Raw genomic sequence first — 16,207 nt, forward strand, 5'->3', positions numbered from 1 at the left:
AGGAGCAAAAGGAAATAGGTTCTAAAATTTATATACATATGCTTCCATATACATATGCATGCTCATTTGTATATTTATGTGCACATTGGTGTACCATTTCACATACATATTCATATGTTATTCATATACATCATATACATATAAAAATCATATTAATATTAATGAAAATATTTGTGTATTCATATATATTCATGCTAATACACATACAACAATTTTTTGCATATACAAATTTATGTACATATTTCTGAAAATATGAATATTCAGGTACATGGTCATGTTCATATTTGTGTGCTTATATATATATTTATATTTCTCTACTTTTCATGCACACGTATATACCCATATTGATACACACTGATATCCACATTTCTACATATATACACATGTATATTCATATTCAAATACATGTACATATTCATACATATTTATACTCATAAACATGTACATGTATATATGTAAACTCATAAACATCCTCATATTTATGTTTGTGTACATGTAAACATTCAACTTTATGTACATATACACACTGATATTTAAACACATATTGATATCCATTTTCACATACATGTACATATTCATATTCATTTAGTGATTCTAACCAAGATGACCTACTCCTCTCAAGGGGCAATGACCTAAAAATCTCCTCTTCTCATCTAGCACAGGGCACAGTAATCCATTCTTCATACTGAGAAGATGCCCTATACTCTGTATATGAGTATATGCATACACATATGACTTCTTCAGTTTTGTACATCATGATTTAAGTGAAACATTCTAGAAAGAGAGCTCATCAGAAAGAGACTACAGGGATTAACTTTCTGTTCAGGTCAAGGATGCATAATTTTAATTCACGCATCATGTGGAGGGCATTGTAATCTACTCTATTTGCAAGGCAAATAGATGGACACAGGGGGCCTACTATTTCCATGAGGATCAACACCCTTCATGGTCTGGAGGGCATGAAGATCAACTCAAATCATCTGGAGGAAATGGTGATCCATTTTGCACCCTATGCAGAGGTACTGGGATCTATTCATATATATCTCATATACATTATATATATTTACATACATATTCATATACTTATGCATACGTTCATTCATATATTCCTATTGTGCACATATTTATGTATACATTTATGTATTTCCATGTTTTGTTATTAATATTCATATTCATATACATAGTCATATTCATACCATATACATTTTATGTAGATATTCATATTATATTCATGGAAACACATTCATATACATACTCATGTACATATTAATAAATATCTTGTTCATATGCATATACACATTCATATACACATTCATGTACATGTTCACATACATATTAACTTTCATATTTATATCAGCACACATATTCATGTTTATACTCATAAATATTAGTCTTCACAGTTATATTCATCTACATATTTTGATTTATGTATACAAATATTCATATTCATACACATGCTCATATTCATATTCATCCAAATGTTTATATTCATATGCATAGACTTATTCATACATATATTCATATTAATCTAAACATTTATATTTATATGCATACTCATATATGCACATTCATATTTACATTTATTTACGTACCATATTTACAGACTTATATATATGATCATATACATATTCACATACATACTAATGGGAGTAGATCCGGAATCTTCTGGAATTGGAAATCATTAGATGGTGGAGACAGAGATTCACTCCTCTGACCAGGTGGAGGATGAATGGTTCTCCACACCTTACCAGGGGAAGGTCTGTGGATCTGGGCCCTCAGATATGACGAGTAGAGGCACCCACTCCCCACAAGGGGAACTGCCCCCTCACTTGCTGGAGGATGTGGAGATCTACTTCCAGCACTTAGGAGAGGGCAAGGTGATCCGTTACCCAGGTTGAGCAGAAGGCACTGGGGTCCATTTCATCATCTCTAGATCCATCTGTTGATTTATTTGTACATTCTTCTACAGATATTTTTGGGGTTTATATTTTGTATCTGGTGAGTGGAGATTCTCTCTATTTCATAATCATCACATGGGTCACTCCTCTCTGCCATGATCTTCCTCATCTTGAACTCCAAGGAATGGAGCCAGCTCTCTATGGATTGAGACCTCTAAAACTGTGAGGACCCAAATAAACCTTTCATCTTCTAAAATTGTTCCTGTTAGGTCTTTTAGTCATAGCAGTGAAACCGCTGAGTAAAACAAATACGTATATGAATATACACATGAATATACACATAATCATGCCCTAAATAAGTATGTAAATAAGAATATATCAATATGAGTATGTATAAGGATATAAATATGAATATAAACATGAATAGGTATAAATAGCAATGTGACTTTTTATGTAACCTGAATATTCATGTGAATATGAGTATGTATATATCAGAATGCATATGTACATGAATATTTAAATGAATAGCCACATGAATATGGATACATATGTATATATGGATTACATTTTACATATGAATATATGTGAATATATGTTTAAGTGCATATGAGTATATATAAATATGTGAATGTATATATGAATATATATATGAACATATATTATAAAATTAGATTCTCGTGCCTTCTGGTCAGTATGGGAAATGGATCACCACACCCTTTGCTAGATGAGGTGAGTAGAACCCAACACCCTTTGCACCCTGATGTGAGAAGGTCACAGTTGGGGAGTAGATCTCCCCATCCTCTCCCCATAGTGGGAGGACTAGAATCATGTCTCCTTTATCTGAGCAGGAAAGTTAATTTCTGTACCTGAATCTAATTAGCTGTCATTACAGAAGCTTCCAGTTCAACCCCAAAGTACAAAACTCAAGAAGACTTTTTTAATATTTATTTTTTAGTTGTACACAATACCTTTATTGCATTTATTTATTTTTATGTGGTGCTGAGGATTTTTATGAAGGTGCTAGGCGAGAGCCCTACCGCTGAGCCACAACCCCAGCCCTCAAGAATACTTTTTTATATGGTTATATCGGTTACTACAAGCCTGAATACATGTGTGAATATATATGCAACCATAGCTCTCCATGCCTTCCACTCCGTATGGGGAATGGATCAGTGTGCCACTGCTACATGAGAGGAGATCTTCATACCCTCTGGCTAGTGATGGGTATAGATCACCTTTGGGGGTGTGTCACTGTGTTCTTCACCCTTTGAAGAAAGTAGATCCTAATCCCATCTATCTGATGAGGGGATTAGAATAACGTATTATCCACATAATCAGAGGAGGTAATCCTTTTGCTCTCCATCTTATGAGTTCCCATTCCAGAAAAATTCTGTTCAATTCCCCAAGTACAAAACTAGAGAAGACATACAGATATAAATACAGATATGAGAATATATACATGGATATATATCAAATATATATAACTATATAAAAATATATGTGAATATGTACATGGTAAAAATGTGAATGTGAATATGTACATTAACATGTAAATATGAATATATGTATATATATGAATAAATATGTATATGTATGTATGAATATATAAACATGTGTATGCATATGTATGAATATGCATATAAATTTCCATTCCAGAACATTACCTCCTTTCCTCCCTATCTCTCTTTCCTTTCCTCTAATTTATGAAACTCCCTTCAATTTTCAACAGATGTTTTCCCCACTTTTCTTTTTCTTTTTTCAATATTTTAGAGTTGTTGATGGAAATTTATTTTTTATTTATTTGTATGTGGTGCCAAGAATTGAACCCAGTGCTTCATGCATGCCAGGAAAGGGTGCTACCCCATCCCCTTTAATTTCCTTTTTTACATCTAATTTCCACATATGGAACAAGAATATTCAATAATCAGACTTTTAAGGTAATAGACCCCAATTAAAACCTTGGTTATCTGTAAAGACTCCATCATCATACTAACCTGTGGAAACATTAATGGAAACATCATGTCCTTTCTCAAATGTGAAGACCAAGAAACTCACCTGTAAGAACATTCAGCCCAGAGTGATGGGAAAATATATGGCAGGAGTGACCCAGAATAGAGGTTATAGGAACAATTAGAACTCAAATGCTAAAGAAACAGCCAACAGTCTTTACACTTTTTCAATACCTGGTTAACAGATTTTGGTCAATGCTCATACCCAAAAGCTCTATAATCTTGTAGGACAGCACACCAAAACAAGTTTTCCTACTCTCATGTCCCCTCCTGAACCCTGCGAGCACTATATCTTCTCACTTTAATAAATTCTACTCCTGTTTTACTTCTCTTATGTTACTGTCTGTGAATTTTATTCTTTAAATTTGCAAGACAAGAACCCAAAAGAAAATTGGCAACACCCTCACCATGTGAAAACCCCATCTGCTAAGAGAATCAGGGGATCTAGGTTCATTTCAAAACTCCTGTTTCAATGTAAGAGAAAACATATGAACCTTGATCATCTGATTTTGGCTTATTTTGTTTGACACAATGTTTTCAAATTCCATCCATATTAGCCTAAAAATGACATAATTGCATTTTCTTTATGGCTGACTATAACTCCATTTTGTACATATACCATATTTTCTTTATCCTTTCGTTCACTGATGGACACCTGGGCTGGTTTCACGGATTGGCGATTGTGAATTGTGCTGCTATAAAAATGGCTAATTCATATAGCACTACATTTTGATTACTTTATTTCTTTAGGATAAATACCAAGGAGTGGTATAGCTGGGTCACATTGCAATTCAAATTCCTAGTATTTTGGAGACTCTCCATAGTAATTTCTAGAGTGGATGTACTCATTTACAATATCACTAATCATGTAAAAGTGATCCTTTTTTCTCCACATCCACTCCAAAAAGGAAAAACAAAATCTAAATGAGAAATACAAGACATGAACAGACCCTTAACAAAGAAGACATAGGAAAATATGTTTAATATCACATTTTATTAGAAAAAGGTAGTAGTACCCTTCATTAAAATGGAATCAACTCCCACAAATCCAACACTAATGCTGGTGGGTACACACAACACAGAGATTTTTACTGATTCTCAGTGAGATGCTACATGATACTAATTTGGGGGAATGCAACACTGCAATTGTGATCCTTAACACAGAATTATCATATGGTCCAGCAGTCACACCTTTAAAATTACCCTAATTCTTTGTAAATTTATGCTCCAACTGTGCATACAATGTTAATAGCAGGTTTACCCATGATTGTGACAAATTGGAAAGAAAGTGGAATGCTATCCAATTTGTCAATCTCTGATTGTTCATGGTAGTCTTTTATATCTCTTATAATATCAGTTGTAATTATTATTTTTTATTATTGTGTCATTCTTATTCATTCTACCTAAGAGTTTGTCAAAATTGTTTACCTTTCTAAAACATGAACTCTGAATTTGGTTGATTTTTTATTGGTATTTTGCTGTTTCTTTTTTATTCATTTCCTATCTGGTCCTTGTTTCATATATATATCTATTTGTTGTAGGTGGACACAATACCTGTATTTTATTTTTATGTGGTGCTGAGGATCCAACCCAGTGACTCACACATGCCAGGCAAGTACTTTTCCACTGAACCACAAACCCAGCCTGATTTGTTTCTTTTTAAAATACCATTTTATTGCTCTGAACTTCTATTACTATTCTTACTACATCCCACAAAGTTTGGTATACATCACCCATCTCATTTTTATATATCAGAAAATTCTCTGAGTCTAGTGATGATTTTATCCTTGTTTTGGGGTTGTTCTCAATGCCACCTATCTGTGAATGTCCATTTTCCTAATGTAATTTATTATTAGTCTCATTCTTTTGTGACACTTGACATGACTACAATATCCTCAAGTTTGTCAAAGTTTGTTTCATGTTGTAACATGTGCTCTTTCCTGAGCGCTATTCTGTGTGTATTCTGTGGTTGTTACTATTTCCTATGGGTTAGGATGTTCTTTATTTTTCTGCCAGGTTCACTTGGTTGTTATTTTGGTCTTTTGTTTTCTTGTGGTCACTAACGATATATATAAAAACATAAGTTGATAAATATCTACCTATGTAACATTAAAAATATAATAACAGCAACCCCCCAAATATTCTTGCTCTACCTTCATTTTATGACTTTTTCCCACTTTTCTCTTGATCTCTTTATTATCATGCTAGATCTACCTCCAATTGTGCAAGGGCAGAAGGATCAACTTGTAAAAAGACTAAAAATAGTGCCCAAGATGGCATTGCAAGTCATACCATGCATTAAAACTTGCTTACAAGAGAGGGTCATCATTATACAAAATACACGTATGAAGATGTGAATTTGGCATCAACATACCTTATATACAAAGAGAGATATGATAAATGGTTGTATAAAGGTGTATTAAGAATTGTAAGCAAAAAATTAAGAGAGCTCATTTATAATGACATAATTTGGTGTGAACATACTTTAGATACAGAGTTACAAAAAATTGTGCTATGAATGAATAATTATGAATGCAATGCACTTCACTATTGTCATGTATGTAAGAAATAAATTAAAAAAGAAAAAAAAGAAAGTTACAGTGGCAAAGGCAGGACCAGGAACACCTTTGTCTTTTATAGTATTTTGACAGATAATGTAGAGGTGGCTACCAGGACATGTGGCATTGAACTTCTTCACAGGTTTTACTCCATCTTTTGTGAATGATACATCATTGAATAATTCAGCACTTAATGAGCTTCCCTCACATGGTTCTAAAGAACATAAATTTGTTTTTCAGTACCAATTAGGACCAGAGAACTCACCGTGGAATAGCCATTGCCCACCAGCATCTGAACACAGTGATGAGTATTGTCACTGTTCCACAACATCCCAGAAGAGGAAGAAATGGCAAAGTCCAAAATGTACATGACCACAAAGAATGCCCTGAGCAGCAGGAGGGTCCTGGTGGCCCTGTGTTCTGGGGATGCTTTTGGAGACAGACTGGTGCTATGAAGGTGCTGGCACTGCCTCTTATGCCTGCACAAGAGTGTCACCATGTACCCACTGGAGAGGGCCATGAGCCCTATAAAAGATACATCCTGAAAGGTGACCAGTGAGAAAAATATGTACCTGAACAAGTAACCAATGGGCTGAAGAGAGCAGGATTTAGTGACAAACATGAGATTGAGTGTGGTGACATTGGGGGTGGCAATGATGGCAATCAAGAAGTGACCACTGATGAGCATATTAAAGACCCAGAAGAAGAGAAAGCAGCACATGCTCTGAGGTGAGGAGTTTCCTTTGAACTTGGCCAAGCAGGAGTTTCTGGGGCTAAGGGTGATAGCCTGGAGGACATTCAGCAGGCAGGTGGTACAGATGGAGAGGCCTCTCATCAATCTGTGCAAGGAAATATCTGACTTACATGAGAAGTCACTGCCCAAATTCTGGTACCCAAAAATGTCTGGAGCTATGAAGCCCACGGTCAGCAGCATCACCACATGAACAAGGGCCAAATGGCTTACGGTCAGGTTGATGGGCTTGGACCTGTGCTTGAGAAGGAACTTGAGGATGTGGTAGACAAGCACAGCAGTATTGGCTCCAATCCCAATGCTGACTTCAGAGAAAAGCCTGTTTCTAATGTGAGTGAAGCTGGAAGCTTGGCTGTTCTTATTTATCCTCATGGGGGAAGAAGCAGATAGGAATAATCTGAGAGAAAAGGAAGAAAAATCTTTACCATGAATACTACCATCCTCAACAATTTCTCCAAATATGGCCATCAGCAAAATGTGTGGGTTTGTCCTGAGGCATCCTTTCCTCCTGCAGAACCCAAGTCCACTGGACACCCTCCTGGATGCATGACAACTTTCCCTGCCCCACCAGGACCCAATCATGTCTGGAAGGCATACTCACTGCCTTCCAGTGACCATGCACCACATCTGCAGCCACATTGTCTTGTTAGATGAGAGGTATTCATTGATTCTTGCCTCCTTTTTCTTTTCTTTCTTTCTTTATTATTTATTTATTTTTTATGAATACAGTATCTTTATTTATTTATTTATTTTTGTATGTGGTACTGAGGTTTGAACACAGTGCCTCATGCATGTGAGGAAAGTGCTCAACCACTGAGCCACAGCCCTGGACCCTCCTTTTTTATTTTTTCAAACTTAAGAAGAATGCAACTTTCTCTCTATGAACCTGAAAAAGTTCTCAGCACAAAATAACAGTTGTAAATACAGGGTGGAATCTGCATGCCAAGATTGCATAAATGTGGAAATAATATCCTCTCTGGAAATGATAGCCATGCAAACAGTTATATTATTTCAGGGCTGTCTTTATTCTTATAGGTGACCAGAATATCATATATTTTTTTCTTTTTAAAAAATATTTATTTTTTTATTTGTAGTTGGACACAATACCTTTGCTTTTTTTGTTTATTTTTAATGTGGTGCTGAGGACCAAATCCATGGCCTCTTACATGCTAGGTGTGCACTCTACTGCTGAGCCACAACCCCAGCCATAGAATATGGTATATTCATAGAGAACAAATGTTGCTGAGGTGTCTCTGAAGTCACAAAGCGTGAAATTACATAAATAAGCTGATTCTATTAAATTCAGAACTTGAGAGGTTAATTAACACATCTGAACCAGTAATCTGTAAAGTATGGATAATCACAATACTTCCATCTTGTAGATATTGTGTGTGTAAAGGTATAAAATGTCAAAAATGCCCAGGATAGTAATGCCAGCTATCACTATTAATATTAAATTGACTTCCATACATCTGACTTGAGAGAACACATACCGTTTTAAACATTTTCCATCTCTGACATCACTTCCAAAATCAAGGAAAAATGAATACCAAGGTAGCAGATATTCCATGATTTCTAAAAGTAAGGACACATGAAATTTAAAGTTCTTCATTGAATCATCAGAGATAACTGTAAGTCTTACATATTTTAGAAACTCAAGACAGAAAAACCTAGTCTTTAATTAGAGTGCAGTTATCAATCATTATCAGAACAATGTGATAGGTTTCTTTCCACTATATAGGAGGCATGTGCAATTAGAGTGGTAAACACAGCCACGTTTAAATGGGGTGGGATGATTCTTTCCTAAGAATTTAGTTAGTGGTTCCACAAGGCAGTCAAACCTTTCAAGTCTTCCTCAAGCAAGAAAAGATATTTCTGCATATTTATGGGAACCTAGCATGAATTTTACACTAGTGTGTTAGTGAGCTTTTTTTCTGTTGTGACTAAAAGATATGATAAGAACAATTTTAGAGAGGAAAAGTTTATTTTTGTGATCATGGTTTTAGAGTTCTCTGTCCACAGATGGGCAGTCCCATTCCTCAAAGCCTGAGATGAGGCAGGAAATTATGGTGGAAGACTGTGGCAGAGAGAAGTAGCTCATGAGATGATCAGGAAGCAAAGGGAGACTCCATTTGCCAGATACAAAATATATAACCCCAATCATGACCTATTCCTCCAGCCACACCTTTCCACCTTCAGTTTACACTCAACTAATCTCATAAAGGCATTCATTCACTGGTTGGTTTTACGCTCTCATAACCCAATCATTTCTCCTCTATACCTTCTTGCATTGTGTCACACATAAGCTTTTGGGGGACACCTCACACTCAAACCATAACACTACAGAACTTGGGGGCGCCCACCATGTGGAATGCTTTCCTGCAGCACAAAGCTGTTTGCTGCAACTCAAGACTCAATCACTCATAAGATGAAGGATAGAATATGGGAAATGGGTTCCTGTCAAGTATTCTCATAGATTTATCATCTGAAAATCAAAGCATGAGTCAACACTGTTTTCACAGCCACAGATAGATGCAGTTCTTGTATTTACTAAAGGAAAGCTTCATTGTTTTAGTTCCATAGATATGGCTGCAAGTAAGACTTCAAGGCTCAGGGGACACTAAGTCCCAACAATTTGGAAATTTTGATTTTTAAGATAGATATTATGTAATAAGAATTAGAAACAAATGTCTATTTTATAACATACTAATTAAGTAAATTTATCTATTTACACATTGATTAAATTAAGCTTTATACCCCTGATGTGCTCAGGAGAAAAAAACAATATTCATGCCATCATCCAGGTGTCTCTGACTTCTCACTGGCTCTCTTTAAGCACACAACCCTAAATGGTTTTCTTGGCCTTTCATTTATGTATAAAAAATACACCCATTTCTTATCTATTCCATGTAAGTTACAAAATATACTCTAATAATGTTTCAAAGGAATAACATCAATAAAGAAGAAAAACCTTTCACATCATATTCTAAAAGAATGATATGAGATAAAACCTGCTGCCAACTTGAATTCTCAAGTTATTCTTGTGAAATTCAAGCTTCACTTGAAAGCTCTTTTGAAAACTTGAGTCTTAACAATACATAACCTTATAAGAAAGGTGAGGTGGTCTGTTTGGAAAATCTGTAATCTGAGGATATAGGACTACATCATACTCAGATTTACTGAGAGACTGGAGTCTACAAACATAAATGGATGAGCATAGACAGCAAATCTTCCTTGAGGCAGAAAAGCTAATCACCTTTCATGATACCATGAATCCAGGAAATCGACCCCATCAGGTGCATCCACCAGCATCCCCTGATGTTAGCTTACATGGAGCCCCCAAAGAGACCATGCAAACTATCACCAAGCATCAGTTCTCTCCAAATTTTATACACCACACCCATGTTAGTGAAGCACATGCTCCAGATACCATTGTTATATCTGTACATAATTATTATAAAGAAAGGTAGATAGAGATTCTGAACATTGTACTAGAAAATATTATTTGGAGAATATCAATATGTCATGACAACAAGCTAAAAGAAATCTGCTTTGTCTTTTTAAATCCATGCCTCAACCCACTCACACTGTGGGAGACAGCAGAGTTCAGTGGATCAGGGGACAGGGCAGATGCTCTCCACACAGAGCAGGATAATATGGGGACTTCCATAAAAGACAATGCTGAGCTGGAGCTGACTCACCCAACATTCCAAGCACAAGACTTGTAATCTCGCACATGGGAGAAATCCAGACTTTGTTTTATTTTGCAATTACTAAGATCATTGCCAATATTGAGGTATATGCTATCACCAAATGGACCAGAAATAAGTGACCTGAAATAAATACGTGGTTTCTTGTACCCAAGACAGAACTCAGGATAGAAACTGAGAGTGTAATTGATGGAGGAAAGTCCTCAGAAAACCCCTTGAAAGTGTGGGTATGTATTGTCCTGTGAGTGGACTGATACAGGGTAAGGAAGAAAGGATGTAATTCTTTTATTTTTATATCTACGTTATTCTCAAGATTAAGGTGATGCATGATTATTTATGTCTAAACTTAGGCAGGTGCCTTATGTACATGGGAGAGCCTACCTTGGCTTGTTTTCACTATACCACACTGGTTGACTTCACTGTGATTGCCAATAATATTTTTCTTATCTATAAAGAAATCTAAAAGGGGTGAAAGACCAAAATGTGAGAATGACCAGGCACCCTGGAGTGGGTTATGTCTGAAGGTACACTTGTCAACACACTCCAACTTTGGGCAGAAACTGAGCTGGAAAATAACAAAGATAATATGGGAGAAGGAAAAAATCATCACCAACATGAAAATCAGTTCTAAGGATGATGCAGTCACCAGGAACCCCCACCAAAGAAACCTTTACTATAATTAAGATTTCCAGAGACCCTATCATAATTAATTCATATGAACTTCTCTCCTAGCCAACAAGATCTTTACAAAGAATGTCAGCAGGATTTCTGCAGAGAGATTATTGCAGGTCGAGCAAAGCTTCTTCTTTGTTGTAAAGACTGAGTTTCTCTTTCTTGTAAAAACCTAGGTTTGTTAATTGAGCTTGTTGCTATACAAAAGATGCTATTTTTGTTTTCTTTGGTAAAAACTCATGAAACCTCTGTATGACTTAGAATATGAAAGAGAGAGTTGTTTTTTAATAAAAATTGAAATTTAACCTTTATTTTAATCAATCAATCAATAAATCAACCAATTAATTAATATGGTTCTGAGGATAAAATCTAGTGAGTTATTTGTGCTAGGCAAGTGCTCTAACACTGAGCTATGACCCAAACTTATGAAAATAACTGTTATTCACCCATCCATCCACTGGCATGTTTCACTCCACTGAAGATAATTCTAAAAAAAAAAAAATTTCCAAACCCCAGGTCCAGTGATGTTTTAGTCTTATTTTCTCTGTACCATTGTAGCTTAAATAAACCTGCATACTAAAAATGACTCTGATTCCCAGCCTCATTTTTCCTACAGGAAGGACACAGCATTTGAGAAATGCATGAAGTCAGGGAGAATGAACTAGAAAATCTGACTATGTGAATGTAAGAAAGGCATTAATGCTCCCCAATTCACCACCCCAAATACAAGTGAGAATTATATGTATTTTCTCTTGCAAATTAAAATATTTTTAAAGTATAGTTCAAAGTGCTTGCTTATATATGGGTATCTACAATATTAATATTTTTACACCTGTTTAAAGGAAAATATCAAGAACAGGCAATTATTATTCCAATTTAAAGAAGCAGGAAAGACCTAGAGGTGCTTTCTCACTAACATAAAGCTGTTACCCCTCAGAAACATGAAGTATCCTAAGTGAGAAAGTCTCTCTGTTCAACCAAACAGTTTAACAAAGACAGTCTTGTGCTCTCACTAAGTGAATTCCACTTTATTTCCCATCATATACTCTGTATTTTATTACTAAGAAATGTAGATTAATTCACATATATTTTTGGATCATAAGTACCTATCAGAAGTTGGGGAGTGACAAAAATCTAACACACAAACATAGAGACCAGGAAGATGAAAATATTTTGTTCAACTTGGGTATGATGGTGTACACCTGTAATTCCAGTGACTCTTGAGGCTGAAGCAAGAGGATTGCAAATTTGAGGCCAGCCTGGGCAACTTATTGAAACCCTGCCTCAAAAATTAAAAAAAAAATATGAGGATGTAAAACAGGTGAAACAAGTTTCGGTACAATTCCCAGTACCACATATCCATAAATAATAAATTAATTAAGTAAAGAAAATTTTTGTTTTAAAATTGTACCCTCATGAAATGAGTCTGACATATTCACTATTAATGAAAGTAGAAGAGGTATTTTTAAAATGGTACAAGGTCAGAATATAGATGGATATCAGTCTTTGTCTACTCTAAATTCTGCTAGATTACTTCTGAGCCCTTTTCTACTAAGGAAAGAAAACTTATGCCCTGTTTTTTTTTTTTTGAATTTTTCTTTTTTTTTGTTTAGTAATACATGACAGTAGAATGCATTTTGACATACAATACATATATGGAATGTACATACAGCAATCATATTGTCTATTCTATTCTGCTGCCCTTCCTATCCTCCCTACTCCTCCCCTCCTCTCCCATCCTTTCTCTCTATCCAATCTAATGTGACACACTTTTAAAAAAATTTTTTTTGAGGTAACTTCAGTCCAACTTCCATTGTCCTCTGATGAGACATTTACTAGTGGTTAGAGCTCATGTTCAAGTGCTGACTCCACTAATGTAATATTTGTTAAACTAATAGGAGGGCAAGAAATGTCTTTGTGAGAAAATGCTAGTATTTTTCTATGAAAGATCATATTAAAAATTTCTTTTCAGGGTGATACTTTGAATATAGAACCTGTCTTCAAAACAAAGTTTTATAAAAATGTTTTTATTATGTTTATTTATTTTTATGTGGTGCTGAGGATCAAACCCAGTGCCTTAAATGTGCAAAGCAATGCTCTACCACTGAGCTATAACCCCAACCCTATGAGTTATTTTTAATAACTCAAAATATAGGATACTTTTTCAAGAGTATTAATTGATTGCAAAGATGCTAAAAGAAAAACTGAGTGTATTTAGTAAAAACCCACAGCAAAAGTCTGTAAATGTTAAGAGAATAATATCTTCCTTGAAAACTGATAAGTTAAGTGAATGAAAGTCATTATATTCCAAAAAAGGAATGCATGACTCAAATCTACGAATAGCATTTTATATAAAATTATTAGTAGCATTTAATGCTAAAAATGCTAGCTTTATAAGCCACTAAATTAAAACATTATGTATATTAGTAAGAAAACTTCCCACTGCATGGGAAAAGAATTAAAAATTTTGTGAGCTGTGGATGATGGTTGGCACTACCTGGCTGCACTGAACTTACAGAAATCTGACTCAGAGATCCAGCTGGCCTCCTCCATAATCTGTACAGGCTCTGCCTGCATTCTGATGATGCCTGCTTCTGTGGAACAGAGAGGTACTTACCCAGATGGACTTTCAGGAGGATGTGATGACCTGAGAAAAACCATCATAACTCATCTCTCTGCAGGTCTGCAATTTTAGTGCCTCCATAAGTGTTAAAGGATTCCTCCTGGGGAGGAGAAAACCATGGTGCCCCAAGTGGAACATTTCACTTGCTTATTAATTTTTTTAATTCTTTCCTGGATGATAGTACTCAGGGGAGAGCTGTACTCAAAAATTTTCTCAGATAGGTGAAGGACATGAAGGGTCAGATCATTAAATGTCAACATAAATTTCAGGACTTTGATCCCAACTTTAAATTAGTGTGAACTTATTTCATACTTTGCAATTCTTGGACTCTGGGGTAAGAGATTCCTGGTACCTTCTGAGTCCTCCCAGTGGTGCGGAGGGCCCTCTTCCTGCCAGAAGAAAGAGTGTGACAGAAACCCCCTTCCCTTAGCACTGTCACACAGATCACTTAGTTTCTAGGTACTACAGGGTCCTGTATTCCATAATTTCCAAGTTCTCAACTTTAGAATTCAAGCTGCCACTCAAACTTAAAGAAGAGCCAGACATGGTGAAACATGCATCTAATACCAGTGGCTTAGGAGGCTGAGGCAGGATTGCAAGTTCAAAGCCAACCTGAGCAACTTGGTGAGGCTGTAAGCAACTTAGTGAGACCCTGTCTCAGAAATGAAAGGGAAAAGGGGCTGTGATGTGGCTCAGTGATTAAGTGCCCCTGGGTTCAATCCCTGGTCCAAAAAATAGACAAATAAAATTTAAAAGAGGATTAAAAAAGAAATGAAACGGCATGTATGTATTTGTCAGAATGAACCCAACTGTTACGTACAGCAATTAAACCCTAATTTAAAAGTTAATAAAGGCTCCATAATAAAAGAGAAAAGAAAAATTGAAACAAAATATGGAAAAGTCAGGGCAGAGTTGGTGGATGTGGTTGAGTTGATCAGAGGTCCACTGACCATAACTAAGGCTGAGGCAGAACCCAAGCAGGACTATGTTCTAAGAAAAACTGGAAGGAGGTCCTTGTTCCCAACTACTGGAGCCAGAAAGAAGCTCACACTGTCCCTGGTAGAAAAAATATATAATTATAATTCAGTTTCCAATGTAGCATATACAAAATTACATAAAGTATTTTCAGATATGTGATCCAAAGGACCCTATGGTATCTAGTCATAGGCAATAGCTGAACACAACCTTTACATTTGTTGTGATAAAACTGTAAAATTCTTTGTAAAAACTATTTGGTTTGAGGATGTATATTGCTTGCTTTGGTTGATTATTTGTCTTCCCCTTAAAGGTGAGGTACTGAATACCTACAGGAACACAATATGTCTATAGGGTAGAAACCCTATTGCCTCAGATCCATGCTGTTAATGGGCAGAAACAGAAAAGAACATGAAAAAACAAAGGAACACATCACCCTCCAAAATACAAGATCTTCCAATAATAGAATTTATTGACACCACAGTGGAAAAAATGTAAGAGAACGAGATTAGAATGTACACATTAAACTAATCCAAAGGTAATGGATGATGTAAGGATTGAAATCAGAGATAAAATTCAGGAGGTGAAATATCACATCAGTAAAGAGAGATTCTGAAAAGACATCAAGCAGAAATCTTCCAAATGAAGGAATCAATAAACCAAATTAAAGATTCAATGGAAATCATCATCAACAGACTAGACCACTTGGAAGAGAGTATAATGCAATGAAGAAAAAAATATATAAGCTTGAAAATAGAGTTGATGGAGAATAATTTAAAGAGACCATGAACAGAACTTCCAAGAAATAGGGAGTAACCTGAAAAGACCAAAAGTAAGATTGGGATATATAAAAGAGCAAAGATAAAAACCAAAGAAAAGTACTATCTCTTCAGCAAAATAATATCAGAAAATTTACCAAACCTAAAGGATAAAATGGAAAATCAAGGGCTGAAGACTTACGGAACCCTAAATGTACAAAATTACAACAGATCCACACCAAGTCACATGATT

The 16,207-nt window shown here is 35.5% G+C and overlaps 1 protein-coding gene across 1 annotated transcript; it reads right to left on the minus strand.

Moving 5' to 3' along the window:
* Nucleotides 1-6,679: 6,679 nt before the first annotated feature.
* LOC143404100 (vomeronasal type-1 receptor 90-like) lies at nucleotides 6,680-7,588 on the minus strand. The gene has a single exon (XM_076862429.1). The coding sequence runs from the start codon at nucleotides 7,586-7,588 to the stop codon at nucleotides 6,680-6,682; it is 909 nt and encodes a 302-aa protein (XP_076718544.1).
* Between the last annotated feature and the right edge of the window lie 8,619 nt (nucleotides 7,589-16,207).

The sequence above is a fragment of the Callospermophilus lateralis genome, chromosome 7 (assembly GCF_048772815.1).
Source record: "Callospermophilus lateralis isolate mCalLat2 chromosome 7, mCalLat2.hap1, whole genome shotgun sequence".
Classification (NCBI taxonomy): domain Eukaryota; kingdom Metazoa; phylum Chordata; class Mammalia; order Rodentia; family Sciuridae; genus Callospermophilus; species Callospermophilus lateralis.